This window comes from Drosophila mojavensis, unplaced genomic scaffold, assembly GCF_018153725.1.
Source record: "Drosophila mojavensis isolate 15081-1352.22 unplaced genomic scaffold, ASM1815372v1 contig_80, whole genome shotgun sequence".
Lineage (NCBI taxonomy): Eukaryota > Metazoa > Arthropoda > Insecta > Diptera > Drosophilidae > Drosophila > Drosophila mojavensis.
Genome location: NW_025318906.1, coordinates 4,268,965 through 4,292,618, shown reverse-complemented (window position 1 = coordinate 4,292,618; position 23,654 = coordinate 4,268,965). Strand labels below are relative to the sequence as shown.

General features: G+C 38.8%; 1 protein-coding gene across 5 annotated transcripts; it reads left to right on the top strand.

The window, feature by feature from the left end:
* The first annotated feature begins 477 nt into the window (after nt 1-477).
* On the top strand, nt 478-23,608 carry LOC6578670 (fibronectin type III domain-containing protein 5). 5 transcript variants are annotated; one of them, XM_015163280.3, is made up of 10 exons: nt 479-740; nt 6,080-7,626; nt 8,145-8,286; nt 16,458-16,606; nt 17,439-17,584; nt 17,703-17,897; nt 18,130-18,156; nt 21,008-21,067; nt 21,145-21,342; nt 21,397-23,608. In XM_015163280.3, exons 2-10 carry the CDS (start codon nt 7,581-7,583, stop codon nt 22,003-22,005), a joined length of 1,572 nt encoding a protein of 523 aa, XP_015018766.1. In that variant the 5' UTR covers nt 479-740; nt 6,080-7,580; the 3' UTR covers nt 22,006-23,608. The 5 variants fall into 5 exon arrangements, with proteins under 5 accessions (XP_015018764.1, XP_015018766.1, XP_032585603.1 ...); XM_032729712.2 differs by lacking the exon at nt 18,130-18,156 and having other exon boundaries at nt 16,464-16,606; XM_032729711.2 differs by lacking the exon at nt 18,130-18,156.
* Nucleotides 23,609-23,654: the final 46 nt, after the last annotated feature.

Here is a 23,654-nt window from a genome sequence, read left to right as displayed (position 1 = left end):
AATTAAACGCCTCTAAGTATGCTTTTAATTTCCTAGAACGCACTCGAGTAGCCTGCAAAAGACACCCTGCCCCCGCCCAGCCCCCGCTCCCTCGGTCGCCCTTCTCATTGGCGGGTCAAATAATGCGCTTAAAAACCCAAAGTTCGTCTCCTCAGTCAATCAGTCGCCCAATCAGACTGTGAGTCAACCCGCTGTCAGTTAATAAAGCCTACATCTCTCTCCCTCACACCCAGCAATTATATTCGGCCACAACCGCGACCTAACACAACGCAAAAGCTTTGCAGTTAATCGGAAAGAGCGCGCATGTAAGAGCAAAAGTTCACACTGTGAGAAATTGGGAGTAAACAAACACAATACACCAGTCGCCTGGCAGCTATTTTTGTCCACTTGCTGTAACTCGAACGATGCAGCCCTGGGAGTGCTCTCTTTGGCCTGCATGCGTAAAGAGGAACGCAACAAAACGAAGGCGCGCTGCTGTTCAGTTGTAGTTTACGCGTCGGCCGCAGCACAACGCTAACGAGCAAAGCGAGTAAACGGTATACGAATAACGGATACAAAAACAGAAACGGAGACAGCGGCGACATAGGCGAAGCGCAGCTCCAGACTGTATGTGCTCTGCCAGCGTTTGTTCTTTAGTCTTCTGTCTGTGTTATCAGTTCGGCGGCAGCGAAATACCAAATCGTCGGAGAGCAGGTGGTAGCAGCTGAGCCGGCGGCAAAAAAAGCCACAAAAGAGGCCAAGTAAATTATACACTTAAAAGCAACAGACACAAATACAAATATAAATATAAATACAAATACGTGTGCAAAAATATATATTTTGCTAAGCACTTTTATCCTATGCACACACACATACATACAAACGCATATATATATATTTTGGAGTGTCTGTTCGTGTGTGTTTTTGTGTGTGCTTGAGCTGCCTACCTTCGGTGTCGGTGTGAGTGTTTGCCTGTTCGCGCCTCTCAATTAACGGCCCGGACATAGCGCGAGACTTGAGCCTCATTGCTGCTGCTGCTGCTATTGTTGTAGTTGTTGTTTAGCTGCATGTTAAGCCAATAAATGGCATTAAAATTAAAAAAAAAAAAAAAAAAAAAAAAAAAGTACCAACGATAATTGTAACGAAGCAAAGCAAAATTTAACGAAGCAAACGACCGCTAATGGACTTTGTCGATTTTATATTTCATGCAGGAAGCAGCTGCAATAACAACAACAATAACAATAAGAGCAAAACAATGAAAGCCAAGGTGAAATAGCCAGCAGAGATGAACGGCAGCTGTCGTAATTAAAAACTCATTTTATGCACATGTTCGATGCGAATTTCAAGTTAATGGGAAAGCGTGGGTGTGTGTGTGTATATATACTATATAAATCTTATAAATCTTTTTCATCTCTGGCCATTAGCACGTAGCACGTAACGCGCCAAAATAACACGATTCCAGTATTTATAAACAAAGTTGCTGCCAGTATATAAACATACACACACCCCCACACAGAGAGAGACGTCTAGAACGGTACAAATTTGAATTTAAGTTTCGAATAGTCAAAACGTGGCAAAAAATTTGTTTGTAGTTTTTTTTGGTTGTTTTTTTCTCAATTTACAAATAAATTCGCCGCTGTCACCACTGACGCCGCAATCGCCGCCGCAGCCATCGCCGCATTGTTGCGTGAGTTGCCTCTGTTGCTGCTGCTGCTGTTGCTGCCGCTGCTGCTGCACATGTGGAAATGTTGAAATGTGGCAATTTATTTATACGATTTATGTTATTTTTGGCCTGAAGCAGCGGCGAAGTAAATTGCACGCAGCGAAATCAGTTCAAGCACGCCACACACGTACATACACAGCCATACGCACATACATACAAATATGTAAAAATACTCGAGCTACTCGCTGCTATGAACCTATGACAACACAAATGTGAGCATGTATGTGCATATGTTTGTATGTATGTACACACTGGCAAGCGACACACTTTAGGAATTCCAAAGGGAATGACAAACCGAAGAGAAGGACAAGAAAAGGAGAAAGAGAGGTGCAGAGCTAGCAGCAATTGCCAGAAAACGAAAGGGACCTATAACAAAAGCAACATGGCACATAGCTGCCGTTAGAGATTTATTGAGGGTGGGGGAACTAACGAATTTTCAGCAGTAGCAGCAGTAGCAGCAGCAGCAGGAGCAGCTCAGCTTAAAGTGCATGGCCAAGGCACGCACACAAACACACGCCCACATACACACACACATGCATATGCTAGAGCGCGCTTTTCGGCGCTGAATTCGAAGCAAGTGCTTTCTTGTTTTTACGAGCAGCCCAGCAAATAATAGCATTTTATGTGTGCTCTCTACACCGCTTTACAACAATACACTGAGCGAAAAGAGAAACTGGCCAAATGACAAAAGATAAGCCACGTGCATAAAAAAGAAGAAAGTAAGGACAAGTGCGTACAATGCGCTTGACAAATTAAATTTTACGCTCACTTAATTATGCAAATGCAATGAGTGCAACAAAGCGTGCAGCTTGCGTTTATCACTCAAACGGTAAACTACAGTTAAGGGCGCTCTTAAATTTTGCGCAAGCAGCTTAAGCTGTCGTTCGCTTTAATAACTCACTCATTAAGTGAGTTTGAAGTGTAGCGCAAATTGAGCTGTTTCTCTCAGTGAGCGAGTGAGCATACGTACAGACGCACACACACATACATACACTTACAGGGAATGGCTGTAGGTGAAGTTATGGCTGAATTAAGTTAAGCGCTGGACATACAAGCCTTTTGGGGTTAGTCAGCGACTAAGCTGACCTTTTTGTTAAGAGCACGCACACATGCACAGTCACACGCACACAGAGACAACGGCAATTGTCTGGGGTACGCAATTTGATGTTAACACAGCTGATTGATTTATTGTCTGTTCAGTGGCTACCGCAAACACCAGCCCAACGACAACAACAACAGAAACGCACACAAAAATACAAAAAAGAAAAGAAAAAAAAACAAAAATTACATACAAACAACACAACGTTGATCAGCAAAATGCCAAAAGTCCTCAATAAGCTGGAGTCGCAACGTGTGCAATAAAAAACAAAAATAACAAACACACACACACACACACACACAAACGTTTACAATAGTTGTAGACATGCAAGCGAAAGGGCTGCCTTATGGAGACGTGTGTGTGTGTGTATGAAGCGTGCGCTTGTATGCGTGCATGTATTGTCGCCATAATTAACAGTTGCGACGACGACGACGACGTCAGCGGCGACAGCGCGTACTAGCCGCCATTTTAATTTTACGATAACTGTTTTCACCTACTTGTTTTCACTCATTCTCATTGTAAGCGGAGTGCATGTGGCAGCACACACACTCAAACACACACACACATACACACACAAACTACAAACTACAATACACTCACACACACTCAGACTTCCTCAGTGCTTCAGTTGAAAATATTCTCGCAGTGCGTCACCAGTGTCACAGAGCTGAAATTATTTTCACAGCACGTCAGCAACATGCTTTTCTATATGTACATGTACACGACGTACCCCATTTGAATATATATGAAAGTAAAGGGTATTATCAAGTTGTCAATTGTATTCAAAAGACAGAAGAATTCAGTTGAGAGTGCTTGCGTCGCTATGAGCCGAAGTTTTTGCATAGCAAAATATTTGAATTTTATGTATGAAAATATGAAAATTAAATACCCTAGAATTTTCTTAAATATGTATATATAGGCTATATATATGTATATATGCATTAAAAGTTCATTTGAATTGTAAACACAAAATTAATTTTAAGAACAAAATTTTCCATTGTTTAGTCAAAGACAAAAAGAGAGAATGAGAGAGAGAGAAAGAGCTCAAGTTATTCATACAGGCTAACTGTTAGTTGTGCCGACTCTCGCTCACTCCCTTTCATTTTTAAGAGTGTCAAATGAAAATTTCTTGGAAAATTAACATTTAAATTACGAGTACGCTCGCTTAAATTACAAAATGCTCTGCAATCATTTCCTTCTGCGTGCCAAGGCGCGCGTGCGATTCAAATTTAATAAAAAAATTCCTTCAACTTGTTTACATAATTGCATGCATAATGACATCACATACATTACATTATATACATATAAACATATGTATTATATAGTTACTCATTCATAAGCCATCATTTAGTTTGGCAATGCTGAAATTGACCAAAGTAAACTCATTTACAATCAATTAAGTTTGCCCTTTGGTTCGAGGCACGTTCCGCAGCCAGTAAATGCCGTGTGACAGTTTAATGATGCCACGTATGTCACATGGACAGACCCACACAGGTGGAGCGACAGGTAGCCATCGTTACATACGTGCGGCCGTAAATCCCTGGACATCATGGCTGCACACTCAATCAATGGGCAATGTTATATACCGCATTTAAGCTACTTAAACAACTTAAATGTATCAATATTCAATGCGACCCATTGCCACTCAACAGCCGCCCCACCACCCCCCTCACAACACTCCACCCTACACTTATCCCTAACTTAAACCCATTCATGAATTATTCTGTTAGGTATTCACTTGGGCTTACTTTTTTCGAACTTTGGAAAACTTTTTGTAAGTTGAGCTAAGCTGCAAATAAATTAACTGGCGCTTAGCTCTCGCTCTGTGTTGATTTGTTATCATTTAATGCCTTTGCAGACGATTGCCAACTAAATTAATTTTGTCTGAGCGCTAAGACTCGTTGAGTAGGACGCGCAATGAAGTGTGCTGAACTGAGAATCTAAATGTATTTTTATTGCACACAAATTAATTTCTTTTCTATGCATTTGACGACTTTTCCAGAGCTGCAATAAGTTACTTAGTTTGCTTTAAGTGCTTGAGAATTTCCAATGAAGTCTACTCTAATAGAAATCAAACTGTGCTTTCATTGCAGACAAATTGATTTCTTTTCAGACAGAGCTGAGTTGCTTATTTTTGCTCATTTATTGCTCTTAACTTGAAGATATTTAAGTTTGCTTTAACTGTTTCAGAATTTCAAATGAAGTCAGCCCTATTCAGAAACTAACTGGACTTTGATTGTAGACAAATTGATTTTTTAAATATTTATTTTTATGCATTTCATGTTTGCATTAAACTGTTTAAGTTGATTAATTAGACAATTTATAAATTCTTTGGTTCTATATAAGTTATTAACTTAAAAATTTTAATGACCTCCATAACTATAAAGAAGAGTCTAGAATAAACTATTGAAGCATTAAAACAGCATGAAATGTGTGCGCCTAAGAATGTCTAACTATAGACAGCCCATAAAACTCTGTGAATACCAATGCTATATATCACTCTAGTGCTATATATACTATATACGCTATATGTACATAACACACATATATATATATATATATATATATATATATATATATATAACAGCAAAAAATTCATGCTTGATCGAATGCGATTGCGTGCTAATGCAAGTCTTTCTAATTGAACGTGAAACGTGAATGTGAATATCAAATGGAATTATGTATTAGAAAAGCACATTAGACAGGCGTATGTGGTGTGTTTGTGTGTGTGATTGTGTGTATACAACTGCGTGCTATATGTGGCGTATGCGCAATGTGTGTGGGCCTGAAAGTATGCAGCGCTTTGTTTGGTTTCAATTTCCGTAATGAAAACGAAAGTCCGGCTTCTTAGCTATATGTTTTTATATATGAATAGAGACTTACAATATATACATAAATACATACACATATTAATACAAAAAAAATACAAACTACGCTAAAGTAAATAGCTTAAGACATATGCATGTATAAGTAATATATATTCATAAATTTTAATACAGTCAGACTACGTTACAATGAACAGCTTGAGTCGTGAATGGAAATTAACTTTATTATAATGAATGATTGAAAATTTGTGTTTATTCAGCTTTAAATCTTGATAAAAGTTAAGAACTTTATAAGTAATATTGGCCAGCTAATTGCTGTTTATTGCTAGAGTGCTCACTGTACTCAGGTAATTGTTCGGCTGCCTTGTTTTCCTAAGCTTCTTACAACCAATTTGACTAAACCATTTGCCGAGATGCTCATTAATATTCAACAAAAACTTTGATTTATTACAGCAACAACAGCAAACACGGCAATAACAACGGCAACAGCAACAACAACAGCCAAGAACAATAGTAATTAAGGCGAAAACGTGCCACGAAAAACAAACCGAGAACAAACAAAGAAAGGCAAAGAAATAAGCGCAACAAGAGGCGCAAAAATTAGCTGCCTTAATGCTTCTATAGCAATTAAGCCAACAGCAACAGCAACAACAAAAACAAAAAAACTGTTAACCCAATGCGCAATGCATAAAATTAAACAGACAACAGCAACAACAACGAAAGCAACAACAACAGCAACAACAATAAATCAAAAGACGGCGACGACAGGTGGAAAAGCTGTGCGCGTCCCTCATGCAGCGCCGTCGCCGTCTCATTGAATTAATTTTAACAGCACATAAATTGGCCGTTTGAAAAAGTACGAAAATTGAAAAGCGGAAAAGCGGAAAAACTAAAAAAAAAAAGAAGCAAAACAAAGGAATAAGTAAACACTCGAATAGAAAACAAAACCCAACTTTTTGTTTCCAGTCAGAAATCAACGACTGTCAACTGAACGATTGGCGTTTGGCGTTTGTCGCTTTTTATTGATTTTATATATAGAAAAAAAAAGAAACAGAAACAACAGCAACAACAAATGGCATTGAGCCGCAGCAAAAGAAATAAACAAAAAACAAAAGCAAACGCAATGTGAATAATTTTTACTCAATTGTAGCACGAAACATTAAGAACAATAAGAAAAAGAAGAAGCAGAAAACGAAACGGATATATATATACATACATATATAGACAAACATAGCTAAAATAAAACGGTCTGATGATTCAAGACAACGCACACACACACACACTCATACGCCTATGGCGAAGCCCATAAAAATGTGCTATAAAAAATAAAAACGCATAAATTCAAGCAAAAAGAAAAAAGCCAACTAAAGTTCAAGTTAAAGTTAAAACAAAAGCGAATCGAAAAACTAAGCCATCAAAACAATAGCAACAGCAACAGCAACAGCACCAACAACAACAATTACATATACAATGCCTAATTGGCCTGGATAATAGAGCAAAGGCAACAGCAAAAGTAGAAGAAGCAGAAGCAGAAGCAGAAGGAGCAGAAGCAACCGCAGAGAACAAAAAGCAAGACTGATTTTTATGTTTTTAGTTAGCTTTCTATTCATATGCAAACTGGCAACAAACTAAATGCTAACAACAACTACAAATATAATACTCATAAAGTACTAAACAAAAAGAACTACTAAAACAAAAACAAAAAAAAAAAAAAAAAAAAAAAAAAAAAAACAAAAAAAATTACCACAATTACACGAGAAGGTGCAATGACGAATGCCAGCAAATGAAGCGGAAACCATAGGAAATCCGGCTTTTTTAGGACATACTACAACAACCACGGCAACAACAACAAACAACGAACAGCAACAAACAACGAACAACACGAAGAAGAGAAATTATCAAAGCCATCATCAACAGCAACTGAAATTGAAACTACTGAAGCAATTGAAGCGCAATGTTTGTGTTCATTGTCGTTCTGTTTGTCAATACCTGTCTAGCTGGTGAGTGTGTACACTGAAAGAAATCAAGAAGTCAATGAACATCAAGTCAAAATAAGAGTCAATGATGTGCATTTAATTGGAAGAATAAACAAACATTTATAGGCTTGTCTTCAAAGAGGTTAAAATTTGATTCAAAACCTGACAATGCGTGCACTAAAAAAAAAAATAAAAATAATTATTATGATTATAGCTATTAAAATAATTTATGTACATTACCTTCATTTTGTCCATTTAATGTTCAGAAAAAGGTATTATTTTTTACTTTAAATACTGTTTTCAGTTTTTTCTGTAAGCACATATTTTTCTTCAAGTGTATCGATTCCGAGTAAATATGAAATGTAAATTCCGGACTCCAATCAATGTGCTACAGTCCAGGCTTATATATAGCAACTATTTTTTATTGACTTCTTAATCTGGATATGTTAATTTTAAGCTAAAAATACTTTGTTTATCTGTGCAGTCATGTCGAACTGTTATTTATCTACACGAGTTTATCTATCTGCTCTGTCTGTATGCAGGCACCATACCAGCTACGCCGGAAAATATAACCGTAACATTTCTAACGCCAACGGCTGTGCGTGTCTCGTGGCAAACGCAGATTGATCTAAAGGCGCATCCCATTGAGAAGTACATTGTAACGTATAAGCCGACGGATGACAGGTAGGTACCTCTGGCATTATCACACACACACACACACGCACACACTTATATACACTTTGCTTCCATTACGTAGCTCACAAAGTTGATGCAATTATGCAAAGAGGCGTCGCTGACTTTACAATATTTTGTGCAATTGACAAGGCTCAGCTGTGGGTATCCGTGTGTGTGTGTGTGCGTGTATATGCGTGTCTGTGTGTGAGTAACGGCCCTGAGCTATATTCAAGTTAAGGAAAGTGGGCGGCCAGCAGGGCTCAACAGCAAATACAAAGTTAAAGCCAAAATGACCGCGTATAACGGCGTTGCCCGAAAAAAGAAAAACAAAAGAAGCCGCCGCCGCGTGTACTTGAAGTTACCAAAGTTCTCTTACACTGAGGGAAAATCCAAAAACAATGTGAAGACAGCTTTTTTTTGAAGAATGAAAATGTGCACATAAAGGGTCGTAACTAATTATAAGTTTGGCTAATTAATGGAATTATTGTTTAGAATTTTTGAGCTTAAGAGGGGGAGGGAAAGATGGAGAGATTGGGAGGGAGTGAGAGATGGGGAGAGATAGAGATGAAAAGAAAGATAAATAGTCTTCAAAAAAATAAGAAGTGAGTGCGGCAGATGTGAGAAAGAGAGAAGGGAAAAAAACTTGGGAAGGAAGCAGAAGGGAATGTGAAATGTGTGGAGAGAGTTATCGAAAGAAAAAGAGATAGAGAGCGAATATATGATAAATACAATGCGAGATTGAGAGAAAAGACAAAGCTGAACACTTTATCAGCATTGAACAATTTTCCAGAGTTATTATGATTAATTGATTTAGTACCCTCGCCTTTCTCTCAGTGCAATGCGCTACAAGCATGCCAGCGAGCGTACAAACTGCTGCATTGAAGCAGGAGGCCAAATAAATAGGAAAAAAGTGCGATAGTGGAATAGCAGGAAGAACAAAACATGCTTGTAATCGTAATATTTTCCCTGCTCCACGACTCTCTTGCACTCGCTCTCTTTCGCTCTATTCCCATCTCACTCCATCCTCTTTGACTGCGATTTGACAGTGGCAGAGCTTGGAATAAAAAAGAGCAGGAGGCGGAGGCGGAGGAGGAAAAAATAGAAAACAAGTCAAGTGGCGTTGCATATTTCGACTAGAAGTCGAACGGCGGCCAGGAAGGACTCTCTGCTAACGACTACAAACTAAGGACTTCCGCTGGCGCGAGACGCGAGACGCTAGACGCGCTCCGCGGGGCGTGCCACAACGGAGGCGGCTCGACTTGTGTAAGAAGGTAGCGTGAGGCAGATGGTCAGATGGGCACACGGTAGGGGCTCGGCATTGGGGGGCGTGGCACGTCAATGTTTTGGAAGGACATTGGAATGCCGTGTAATAAGTTAAGTGCTTGGCTTTTGTGACTTTTTGACTGCGGCTGCAGTTCGGTTAGGCTGGCTGCTGTTGGCTACCTTTGTTCTTGTTGTTCTTCAAGGTGTTTTCAATTTAATAGCTGCGTGTGTATGTGTGTGAGTCCGAGTGTTTGACTGCATGCGCGTGTTTGTCTTTTAGTGACCATCGCCCATTGTTGTTGTTGTTATTATTTCTTTCTTATTGTTTCATAAAGTTCACGCCTATATCAAAATTTTATTACATTCATTTCGTTTGCCGTTGCCGCTGCCGTTGCTGCTGCTGCTGCTGCTGCCATTGTTGTTGGCTTTATTTCTCATGGCCTGAACATTATTTATAAGTCAGTTTGTTTTTTAATTTTTGTGTTTTTCTTTAGTATCGATTTTTAGTGCTCGCACTCATTACAAAAAGGGCAAGCGAGTGGTAAGTGGGGGCTCTAGGGGGCCCGGGGCCTAGTTTTGTGTTCTATCTTCCAGCCGTTTTTCGAGTAAAATTGTGCTGATGAATAATGTATGATTAGTACATAGACACGTTGACGATGACTCGAACTCGACTCAACTGAATGGGTCTATAACATACTCTGCACAGTGCCTACCGACCCAGTGGGAACACACACACATACATACACACAAAAATACATTTCAACAAACTTTGTGTGTGTGTGTGTGTGTGTGTACACACCCTTGTGATAGACGGGCAGACAAAAATTACATATCTGAGCTGCATACATTTCTAGTAGCTTTATAATAAAGGAAAAATGTGTGTTTGTATATACACTGAGAGAAATGAGACTAAAGAGAAATGCCAGCATATTCTTGAACTAAATTTGAGTTTAGATTAGAGCACGAATTTCTCAGTTTAGCTTTTAATTTACTTAAACTAAGGTTAGGTTATACTTATAGCTCAATATATACTTATAGCACAATATTTCTTTGATATAAGTTCAGTATGGGTATTGTCGACGTATAGTAGTAGCAAAAAAAAATTCAAATATATAAATATATAAAAATATAATTACAGATATAAGAGAGTGTGTATAAGTACTAGTATAAGTAAGTACTAATATAAATTAAGTATAAATATAGTATTCATAAGTACTAGAACAAGTAAGTAAGTTTAATTATACGAACTAGCATAAATAAAGTATAAGTATAAGTATAATATAAGAATAGATAAGTATAAGTAATTATAAGTATAAGTGTAGTTTTACTATAACTAGTATAAGTATAGAATAAGTGTAGTTTAAGTACAGTATAAATTGTTCAAGTATACGTACAAGTATAGTATAAGCAGAATAGCCCTTTAAAAAACCCCACCCAGTAATCATTAAAACTAAATGGCCTCAACATAGTGCTCAATATTGAATGAAGGCATATAAGCGTATACTTAATATTGGTCAAGTACTGTATTTATTATTCTATAAAACGCTATTCATTGACTTTTTCTTAAATTAAATTTTTGCCATAATTTTCTCGCGCTTTTATGCATCGAATAACGTATACTTAATGCTAGCCGCACACTTCTGCGTATACTTAATGTTAGCTCTCTCTCTGCCTATTGCGCATATTATTAATGCAAATTTTATGCTTGACATAAGCGCATAATTAATATTAGTTGATGCCATGGGCAAATGCTGCGATATTACGGACATAAACGCACTCCCGCAGTGCCTTTGGCTATTTTATGCCTGCGATTTCCCAGATTTTCTCACAGTGTTCACATATACTTTTCTGTCTGTCTGTCAGTGCCGTTGTTGACTATCCAACCAGTCCATGGGCAAGGGATGCGGGGTACAATTTGTCAAGCACCATCAATAACAATAATAATTAATAACAATTACTGTCCAAGCGCTAAGGGCTAGAGCTAAAGTGCTCTGGAAAATTTTCAATCAATACGAAATGAATATATTTTGTGTGTGTGTGTGTGTGTGTACATTCAGATTCTAATACACACACAAAAGTGGAACGGCACTTTTACAGCATTTATTTTACATATTTTGAGCTCTATCCACTGACAGCTTCTAATTATTATTGTAACGTTCCAAAAAATGCAACAGAAAGGTCAAACGTCACGGCCCCGCTGAGAGTGCTACACAGGGACTAGCTACACTATAGTCCAAGTCAACATTGTGGTTTTTGTTTTCTTTTTTGCTGTTCCGTTGTCCTCTTTTCCCCACTTCCATTCTCATTTCTCAATTCTCTTTTAATTGGTTTGCATTTTGTCTGCTTTATAATTTTTGCTGGTGGTAAATCATTTTACATATTCTCAAAATGAGAAATCTGCGCTGTCTGCTGCACAGCATGACGTATACTTAATTAACTTCTGCCTCGTATTCCTCTAATACTTGAGCGAGAGCAACTTTTAAGTCATTTAGTTTGGCATGGAATCTGAAGTCTGAAACACCTAAAGCCAATTAAATACTTAAGAGAGCTTCTCTCCCGGGCTTTTTTTCATCAAAGACTTTAAGCATATTAAATAAATGTAAAATATATGCGTATCTACATATAAGAACTTTATTATGAATGTATTTTTTTTTTTTTTTTTAAGTTTCAATTCTGGCGGCAGTGAGTTTTTATTGCACCTGTGACGCACCTGCCATACATAATAGATGAGCTGAGTTCAATTAAAAGTTTTGCGGGTTTGCATGTGCATGTTTTTCATATTAATTTAATAATTCACTTTTAGTTGGCTTTTTATTGTAATTATATTTATTTTGGGCTCTGGACTAATTAGCCAACTTTGTTTTCATGGGCTATTTGGTTGGTCGCATTTGCATAAAGTAGTTGCTGACAAATCAGCGTTGTAGTTGGAGCATTAATTCAGTTGGAGCTTACAAAAGTTTTTTGGAGTTACATAAAAGTTGAGCACCATGAATATACATATATGTACATGTATATGTATATGCCATAAGCATTGCAGCTGTTGGCAATCATATATGCTATGGCTGCCTCTATGAATTTATTTCATTATGAACACTTCCCAGTTGCTTCAATTCAATGTCCTCGCCCATTCGCCCTCAACAGCAGAAGCAAAGATTGCCCCTTCCTAATCTCATTTGCTCTGCATAGCAGCTTATGGTTTGAGTCAATAGTACTTCAATTCTGAGAAGGCAGAACAAAATCCATTTGATTCTTGGAATGTACCCAAGGGACGAAAGATGTTTTTTTTTCAATGCCTATTGGAGGAGATTGCATCTATTGGTGGACAAAATGTACTTTATTAAATACATTATTAGTTATATATGCTTTATTCACCAGGAGGACTATATGGAAGGTACACTTTGCCCCTGCTGAACCTATTAAATATGATAATTCGTATAATTCATCTAATGGCTTGGTTTATATGCATATAATGGAACAGAGGAAGACACTGCCCCGTCCAGACGACGAGCTAAGCCCTGGCATAGCCTCTAATGCCTAATGCATGTCTTGTTTGCTCTGCATGCCATAAAGGTGAGCGTAGAGGGATTGAAATAGCAGTTCTGCTTGGGGTGCAGCTGGCTTCCAGTCAGACACTCCCGATTAGAGCACGCTAACTGGATGCAATTTGCTAAAAAAAATTGTAAGGCCTTCAATAGTTGCCAAATCCAGTGCATTCATAGAGCTAGGCAAGTGAACAGCAACAGCATAATAATAATATGTAAACTAATAATCTATAAGCTATATTTCTATATAGCTAATACTTTTTAGTATACAGACATGTCTGTGCGTGTGTCTGACAGCGAGACAAAGCTTCCACTCAGCATGCCGCACACAATGTATGTTTCTATATATGTATGTCTTCGTGTGTGTGCGTGTGAGTGTGTGTTGACCCTTAATCCTGCTGCCTCAGTTGTTACGCGTTTGCAAAACAATAAACTCAAACGGTTTATACACAGAAAAAAGAAAAGCAACTGTATGGCTGTGTATGTGCAGCATAAGTTATTAAAAATGGCAAGCCAAATGTTACACACACAAACACACACATATATATATATATATAGAGCATATATGTATATCTAACTTGAATTTGCAATTTTGGAGTCTGAGTAATGGACACAAAAAATGTTGAGTGTAGCCAATTGCAAGCGCGCTTTCTAAACTGTTTGTTTATTCAACGGCAAACGGAAATCCATTGGCCTGGAACTTTAACAACAGCAGCAGCAGCAGAGGCAGCAGCAGCAGTAGCGGCAGCAGCAGCAGCAGCAGCAGTAGCGGCAGCAACAGCAAAAAAAAGTTTTGCGGGAAAAGCCAAGAGAAAGTTTGATTGGGTCAAAAGGGTAAAGCTAAAGAGCATATATGAAATTTTTTGGCAACATTTATGAGGGAGAGCGAGAGAGAAAGAGCGAGAGAGAGAGAGAGCGAGCGAGAGAGCTTGCTCTCGCAATTCCCCAAAGTTAAATGCTCTAAGCCGCCCCACCCGTAAGCCACACGAAACTTGGCTTGTGCGTGCAAATTGTGGTGGGCAATCAATGTGCCGACAGCTGACAGTGGGGCTTAAACTTGATTTGAACCTGGTCGACCTGGACCTGGCCAAGTTTAGACATTGTCACAGCTGTTGCCATGTCTAACGGCAAAGTTTGCATAACTGCCAACAAAAATAATAGCAAGCGGTTTTTTTTTTTTTTTTAATTTTATTCTTGTGACACTTAAGTGGTGCATAGGGCATATTAGTTAAAGCATTCTGTGAAAATATATATATGTCAGTTTGTTCATATCTAAATAAGATGGTTATGCTGGGAATAAAGAGAGCACAGCAGCTATATACAAGTCAAAGACTTGAGCGTGAACTGAGACTGCAACTGAGAGAGTGAGAGTGCGACTCATATTAGTACAAAGAATAACATTATTTGTGAACTACATTTAACATTTGGGCTTGTGTTTGCATTCAAGAAAAACAAGCGAAATGTTTTGGCTAAGCAAAGTTAGGCTAAATGGGACACAAATGCCAGTTAACCGAAATTAAATGTTCTCTATGGTTAGTTGGGATACTTAATACCCCTGTAGACACGCAGCAGCTGTACATATTTACCTTTTGTATACCACTATGCTAACATTTAGATAGTTATGTTTACCTTTTATGTTTGTCTCTGGCGCTAAAAGAAAAATAGATTTCGGAACTTTAAAGCTAAACGAAATTTGACTACGAAATTTAAAATACTGCTTAAATCCAGCTGGGAGTGCCGAACCGAAGAGATACCCAATATATTTTCGATTTAAAATTATAGATAATTTAAAACCAATTTAGACCTATAAGAGAGATCGATAAATTTAAGGGAACTATGGCTATGAGTGAAACACCTATGAATAACATTTGAGGACAAGGCGGAACTAGCTCGATTCTGTTGATTCCATTCAAGAACTTTGTTGTTTTATGTACTTGCATAAAACTGAAGCTGAAGGTATTCTGTTTCATTAAACTAAATTTGCCAAAGCTTTTAATAAAGACATTAAAATGTGTTTTAACTGAAATGCGAAGAGTATAGACCACCTTTCAATAAAAACAATTATATATAATTTGTTAGAATATTTAAATACCAACAGTTTACCAGGAACTCAGCCTTGAAATATTATAATTACATATAATTATTGATTGAATATTTGAGTACTAGCTATATGTTGGTGCCAATCAAAGTTTGTTAAGTTGGAAGCAGACTAATTGATATGCTCAAGGCAGGTGTTAAGAGATAGCGCATATGACCATGATAAAACTAAGTTTCTCTTAATATAAATATAGTTCGAGATTCAAGGTTCAAGGCTCAAAATGAGATTAAATAGAGTGTACAGCCATAGAATTTGATATATTATAATAAGAAATGAAATATTAGATATGTGTGTGATATAATCTACATTTGAAGCTAGTTTACAGGGTATTATCAGTTATCGTAGGGCTTAACTATCGACCTACTATAATATTCGGGGCATATTAGTTAGCGTCTAAAAATGTATTCATATTTATGATTCTATGTATTTCATTTTACAGGGTATACACTTGTCGATACGATGTTTTGCTAAAATTTTGATGTATATTCTGTTCATATTTCATTAAGAATTAGAACAAATAGCTCTTTCCTCTCCTTTTCCTCCTTCTCCACACTCCCAAAATTGTACAGGGTATTTATAGTCACCCAATGCTTACCGATTGACACACTTTGCGTTAGTCGATGTTTTTGTTATGGCTGCAGGCAACAAAAGCCGTGCCGCGTATGTTTTTTAGCCTCCAATGGCTGACGCGTCGATTCCACTGGGGCCCATTGTCAAGGCGTGTATGTGCGTGTGTGTATCCGTGTTAGTGTTAGTGTCTGTATTAACTGTAACTGCTGTGTGCTCTATATGAATAATGAATCATTTGTCAGGCTGTAGCGGCCGCGCTGCTGTAACAGGAGACATTGCAGCAAAGGCCAGAAGTCTACGCAAAGCTCTGCGACTTTGGTAACCACGCACTTGTTAGCTCATAGCAGTTATATACTATATGCATATATATATATATTTCTACATACATATATATCTATAGAGTGGAGTGGAGTGGAGTGGGCCTGTTATACGAGCTCAATGGCAGCAAAATCTAGGACATGTTTGGCTAACTGCCTGGCAAAGTGACAAAGTGAAATATTGGGCCCATGCTGTAATTACGAGCCACAAACCTGTCCTCATATTTCACGTCTTACTCGCAACTATTTATTGTAGTTTTGTGCAATTAGCTACGCACACACACTCACACACATTCGCATAGATACACACACGCATACGCATCCAATACACATAGTTACATCCTGTCACACTTAGCTGACGTTCGAGAGTGGTAATTGAATTAATTTAAGTTACAGGGTTGTACAGGACGTTGCCGGCAACAGCGAGGCCATTGTGCTGGACCGTCTGCTGCCCAGCACACAGTATTCACTCTCTGTGACGGCCATCTGGATGGGCAAAAGATATCGCAGTCGCGGCCAAATCAAATTTCGCACGCTGGGTAAGTCTATAGCTAGAGTAAATAAATCTTAAGCTATATTTTTCTATAGCTTTAAGAATTGTAGATCTTAATGTGAACAAGTAAAACTGTAATACTTGGCCTTGTCTGTCTAAGTTATGGACAAACCCCAAGCAAGCTGTTGTGTCTAACTTTCCTCTTTATGTTACTTGTCAAAGTAGTAGCAGGAGATGAAGTAGTAGTAATAGGAGTGAATGCAGAAGAAAGGTAGTAATAACAGAATAAATAATAATAAGAATAGGAGAGGAAGTAGTAGTAGAAATAGTAGTAGGAGTAGTAGAAGTGGGGAGAAGTATTACAAGCAGTAGTAGGAGTAATAGGAGAGAAAGTAATAGTAGAAGAGGGAATAGTATTACAAGTAGGATTAGGAGTAGTAGGAGAAGAAGTTTAAGTACAATTAGTAGTAGGAGTAGTAGGAGAAAAAGTATAAGTACAACTAGTAGTAGGAGTAGTGGGAGAGAGTGTAGTAATAGAATGGGGAATAGTATTACATGGGGAATATTATTAATAGGAGAGCAAGCATAACCATAATTAGTAGTAGGAGTAGTAGTAGTAATATTGTCATGTAGTAGAGCTATTTAGCTTTTCAACTTAAATATAAAAAATCGAGAATATAAATAAGCTGGAAAGTAATAGTCTGGTATAATAAATAATAATAATGGAAAAATTGGGCTCTAGCTCTTACGGATACATCTTAAAAGGAAGATATAGACATTTTACTTGTTTTTTCATTCCATTAACTTAAATAACTATATGGCAAAATCTATTATACAAACCGCGTATATATTTTAAATACTATATATTTTATTTATAGATCTGCCGCGAAACACATCACAGCAGGACTTTCCGCCAGGCATCTATGGACGCAATGGCTCCGGCAATGGCACCAGCTTTGGCGACGATGTCACCTCCACAGCCACCAATACGCTAACGCACAGAACGTCCCGAGAGTTGCCAACGGTAAGAAAGAGTTTATGATAAACGAGTATATATGGTACAGAGCTGCATTTATATACTATATCAGTATTTGATTTAAAGCAATGCCGTTTAAAATGCATGAAATCTACCTCTTCTACAGATACGAGGCGTAGAGATTGGCATTGTACTCATCGTGCTGATGGTGTGGGCAGGTGCAATAGCGCTCTTCTTCAACCGTTGGGGCAAAATCCGGATGCTGCTGCCCTATCAGCCGGACTACAAGCACGAACAGCTGAAGGTGCCGGGCACAGGTGTTTGCAGTGCCAGCGGCTGCAACGGCCAGCATTCACACCAGGTATGGTATATATGAATATGTAGATGCATACACATATATATTTATGGATATATATATATTTAGTATGTGCTTACTATAGTGGGCTGGCATTTAATGGGTATTTAATGTGGGCGGATTACGCAGGGCAGACAAAAAAAAAATATTAATAAAATAAAACAAGTATTTGTTCTGTTTTCTGAGCGCGAAATGAACTTTAACTATGTTTCCTTTTTTTGTTATGCTTTATTTATAGAACCTACACCCCGATTTCTTTGTCAAGGTATACAAAAATCTTTCATTTCTCAAATACTTACTGCATTACGAACCAAAAAAAAAAAAATCTTTTTCTTTTGCATTTTATTAGCTTTGTACAACAAGTCAAGTAAAGACTACATGAAAAGTTTTATTATTGAAAATATAAAACCAAAATGCGCACAATTTTCTTAAACTAGTGCACCAAGCCCTGCTCTATCAAAATTTTCCCTTTTCTTCTACTTAAAAACAAAAAACAAAAAAAATTCTATCGGATTATTTGGAAAGCTTAAAATGAGAAAATTATCAATTTTTAATTTCGAATATTGAATGTAGAAACATTTTGGGCCTTCCCAGTCAAAGCTGTAAAACTCCTGTATATATTTGTCTGTTTCAAACCAAACATAGATCCTTTATAGATGCCAAACGTATAATGAATTAACATCAAATAAATATAGCATACTTTGTCGGGCTATCATGTCATGTATACGACCCGTACATATTTACACCTATATATTGTAAATGATTATTGGAACAATTATATATAATAGGTTTCACCTTCCTTTTTCAACTTCTACTTAATTATAATTTGCCTAAGACTCAAGCTTGTTTCTAGTTTAAATATGATTTTGCTTTGACCGATTTTGTAGTATACAAAATATACTCTAACACGCTTTCTTTTGAAGTTTCTGTAGAGTACCCTCACTTCGGTGTGCACCGAAGATAGTTTTTTAATTGCTCTTCTTCTACTTAGAAACTTTTTTCAATCAAAGCAAAAAAAAAAAAAAAATGTTTAAATTCAAAATTCCATAAATTATTTTAGTCACATTTAGAGCTGCACCCAGGCGGTTGACCCTAAATGAACCAGTTCCATTTGTTCCATTTGTACATGTTTGATGGTTCCGCGCATGGAAGCACTCTTTTAAATATATGAATATATATATATAAAAGTTTTTACCCCATTTGCATTTTCTATACATATTTCGTAATTAGTCTAGCAGTTTTGGTTTTAAGCTTTTTTTGAAGCTTTGTTGAGGTTCTTCGAGCTTTCAATGAAAATCACTGACAAAAGTTTCTTAATATTCCACCCAATGAATATACTTGGCTCGCTCTCGCCTGCTCCTGCTCTCGCCGCTGTCTCTCTCTTTCTCTTCCTCTCTCTCTTTCTCTTTATATCTTTCTACTGTAAATGCGCTGCAATCAGTGCTTGCCCCGTTGCGAGGGCTGCGGCATCTTCGATCGCTGCTTTCAGTATCCGCGACGGGAGCTCGAGCGCGATTGCGGCTGTCAGTTTGCGCTGCTGCATAAAGCGGATGTGGAGAGCTAGCAACCAGTGCATCGTGAAACGGCGGCCACGCCCACAGCGACCGCCAGCCACAGCCATGGCACGCCCACCAACACGTATGTGCGCGGACTCAGCGTCGATAATCAGTCCAATGTGCTGGAGCATATGGATAGCATAGATAGCGCTGTACCAATAAGAAATGCTGATACAGATGTGGACGCAGATGGCTGTCAACCAGCCGAGGATGAGAAGCTACTGTTGCAGCGGGAGCCATCAGTTCAGCCGCAGCTGCCACAACAGCGTGTGTTGCCTCTCTCGGTCAATAGTCATACGAAGCAGCGTCGATTTGCGCAGCAGCGCAGCATATTGAAGAACTCGCAGGAGCGCACCTTTGTCGAGGAGAACGAGGTGCTCGAGGCCAAAAAGCAATTGATATTGCGTCGGAGGCGCCTCTTCAGCCACTATCGGCAATACGATCAGTGGCGACGGCGACAGTTCAGCTATGATCCCAGCTACTTTCGCCCGCCTCCGTTGCCGTCTAGACCGTTGGCATACGCTGATTATGGGCCAACTGCCGTTGGCGCTGCCGGCGTCGGCTTCAATCACGGCGCCATGGGATATGGAGTTGGAGGCTCCACATCCGGTGCGGGCAATGTGGGGCGCCGGCGACGACAGTATCGGCGGCAGTATTCGTGCGCCGATCGCAGTCGAGATGGATCGCGCGAGAGTCGTGGATCATCCACGCTGCAAAAGTATCACAGCATGGTCGCCAGCGATACCATACACACCGAATCATCCATGCTCAATCACAGCAACTACAGTGAACCGGCCAGCGTAAGTGCTTTTCGAGACGCCAATCGATAAACGATATAGCGCATCCGATTGCTTGTTTGGGCGTTCGCTCACATTTATTTGTGCTCGTTCGTTTCGTTCATTTGATCGTTGCGCTTGCTCGTTTCGTTCCGTTTCGCTCGCCTATCGATTCCGATAATTGCACTAAACGCCATGCACTTCGTGTTGGGCACGTTAATCGTTTAACCGTTTAAACCGTTTTACCGTTTGTTCGCCCGGCGTTTGCAGCGTTGAAAAACAAAAAGAAACTATTTTTGAGCACCCAATAAATAAATACTTAGCACATAAACACCAATACACCATGTACAGCTAGAGGAGAGCCAATTCTAGACTCTCACTAGACTTTCACCAGAGCACAGCCAAAAACACAGCCGCCAATTCCAAACAACACAATAAAAATAAAAGACACCAATTCACTCACAGTTTTCGTATCGCTTTTGTAGAGTATTGTGCAGGTTGTTGCTTTAAGCTTCTCGCTTGCTTCTGTTGTAGTTCTTGTTGTTAATCGCCTGAAGAGGATATATACTTCGTTTCGTCACTGAAATTCCTGTTCTTCGATTTACAAGTTGTGTGTGTGTGTGTGTGTGTGTGTGCGCGCGCGTGTGAGTGTGTGCGTAAAGTCTGATACTTTGTTTTTGTTTTCCACCTATGGGTCTCTCTCTTTATCTGTTCTTTCTCTTCCATGTCTCTCTCTTTCGTTCTCTCTCTGTCATTCAACTTCTATATATCGTTGAGAATACAGTTCGACAGCAGTGAATGTGGCGGCACCTTTGCTCACCCACCGTTGCACTGCAATAGCCGCGTAAGAGAAACAAACTGCAAAGATAACAATTATTCTTCAATATACAACTACTTTTCTAATGAATCTCTGTCTTACAGCACATCCATATGCTCGCCGAGGAGCGGTCCACATCGATATCGGAGCGCTGCACACGCAGTCGCATCAACTCGGCCATATTCGTCTCGTCGGAGGGTCGCGGATTCGACTCGATCGAGTTCCTGCGTCGCCATGGCTCACAGAGTGTGCTCTGCCGGAAGGCCAAGAGTGCAGAGAATATTACCGAAAATGGACGCAGGGTAAACCGTCGTGATAAAACAAAGAATCTTATTGATGAAATATTTGCCTTGCAGAAGAGTCTGCGTCCATGGCGCACCGACGATGACTCCGTCCAGCAGCAACAGCAGCAAAACTCCTCCCAGGACATTGAGATGAAGGAGTGTGGCGCCAATGCCGGTGAACTGCTCACGCTGCCCGTACTCCACGACGCCAAACAATCGCCTACAGCCGTAACTAGCTTACTAGCTCGATCCTCTGCCATAACCACGGCCAACGTTATCGTGGGCAGCATTTCGCTGGAGGCTCCACCGCCGTATATGCAAGATGATGATGCCACCTCGATATCAGCTCTCATACACAGTGATACATCGGCTCTGGTGCACGATTCACAGGATTCAGCGGAAACTGTGGAGGAACTGGTGCACGTTCCACTGCTGGCCAGTGCAACGGCTACAGCATCCTCCGTTTCGGTCGCCTCCACGCCCAGCATTGCCATTGAGGCCAAGCCACGTGTGCTGGTGCATCAGCGCTCATCGACGGCATCCTCATCGCCGCACAGCAGTCCCAAGAATTTGAGCCTTGGCTTGAAGATTATCAAGCCGAAGATTAGCGCCGTGCCAATGGTTTCAGTGTCGGGCCCATCGCCGCCCATTGAGAAGCCGCCGCTGGCAGAATGCTTGTAACAAATGGCAGCCGAAACATTTATCTAAGCGCGCTCACTCAAGGCAAACTGGACCCCCAGTCACAATCGCAAATCTTACACTATCCTTAGCACCTACTCTCACACCCACACCCACACACACACACACACGCTATCCTTGACTCAGATGGAATTGTGGTTTAGAAGTATGCCAGCTGCTCAAATAAGTGTTTCGGTGAAGCTGAACGGGATTTAAATGCCGCTTCAGGCAGTTAAAACTAGTTGTAAACGTATTACTAGGAATAGACGTAGGCATAGACGTAGTTTATGTACCAAACCATGAAGGGAAATGAAAGAGGGGCATCAATAAATTGCAGGAAAGCTTTGTATATTCAACAACGACTGAAGTATACATATACGAACTATAGATGATGTGTTTTATAAGCCATTATAAACAGACAAACACACACACAACTGATGAATCAGCTTTAACGACAAACAAGTAAACTATCAGGCTTTAATATATTACAAAGAATTTCTGGTTTAACCCTAGACATAGGCAGACTTGAAAACCTGTTGATGACGTTATATACGATATATATATATATCTTTACATGTTCTCTTCTATATCTATATATATATATATACACACATACACTTGAATATGACTAGCTATAGCCAAAACCTAGGGCACCAACACATGTTTATACATCTATATACACCTCTATGTTTTTCACTAGTAGTCTATACACGTATGTACCCTAGAGGTAGTTGAGAATGAACCCCACTATATAGCTTGTAGGCACAAAGAACAATTGAAGGTAGTCGAAAGCGTTACTAACTTAACTTACTCTTACCTACTACTAGCTAACATATCAAATACCCACGACCAAAAACGAAACGTTGAAACTGTAAAACTAGTCTATAAACTTAAATTCCTACAATACGATATTGTAATATAGAATTGTCAAGTAAGAAAGTGCCCAGGATGAGTTCTAAGTGTTTTTAAAACTCTTGTACTTGTACGTTTATTATAAAGACGTCATTTTAAAGATATATAATTCTATAGAGATATACATATATATATATATAAATATAGGTGTATGTATGAGTATCCTTTTAGTTGTTAAGCATGCATTTTCAAACAGTTTCACTTGATGTACCTAGTATATGATAGTTATATGAATTATATATAGAACTGATGGCAGCACAGAAAACCATTTGCTCTCTTTTCTCTAGGTAGTTATTTATATTTTAGTTATGTTACTTCAATTTTTTAAAGCAATATATTTGCTTAATTCAATCCCCTAATAACTTATACTAACTACTATATAAACTATAAACTGTCAACTTTCTGTCTAAATCAATTCTTATGTATAGACACCCGCACATGTACCTACTCAATAAGCTCTTTAATCCCTGCATCTAAAATAGAATCCATACCAAATATAACAGGAAAAACTGGATTATCGAACGGAACACATGTTGTTATTAAGGAATTGTCAATTTATGGTCCAAAGCTACAATAATAATAAAAATACAAAATAATTATAAACAAACCATTTGAATGGGTCAGAGTTAAGCTTAATTAATTTACAATTGGTCTACGTTCGATTCGCTATTAAATAAATATAATGTGGATGTGTATTTTTTGAAATCAAATAAACGGAATAATTCATTCAATTGACAGCT

Excerpts from the sequence above, each read along its gene's own strand:
- LOC6578670 (XM_015163280.3), top strand. The coding sequence starts at position 7,581 with ATGTTTGTGTTCATTGTCGTTCTGTTTGTCAATACCTGTCTAGCTG. Across the intron at positions 18,157-21,007 it reads ACCCCGATTTCTTTGTCAAG|TTCGACAGCAGTGAATGTGG; the intron begins GTATACAAAAAT and ends TTGAGAATACAG. Across the intron at positions 21,068-21,144 it reads CGTTGCACTGCAATAGCCGC|CACATCCATATGCTCGCCGA; the intron begins GTAAGAGAAACA and ends TCTGTCTTACAG.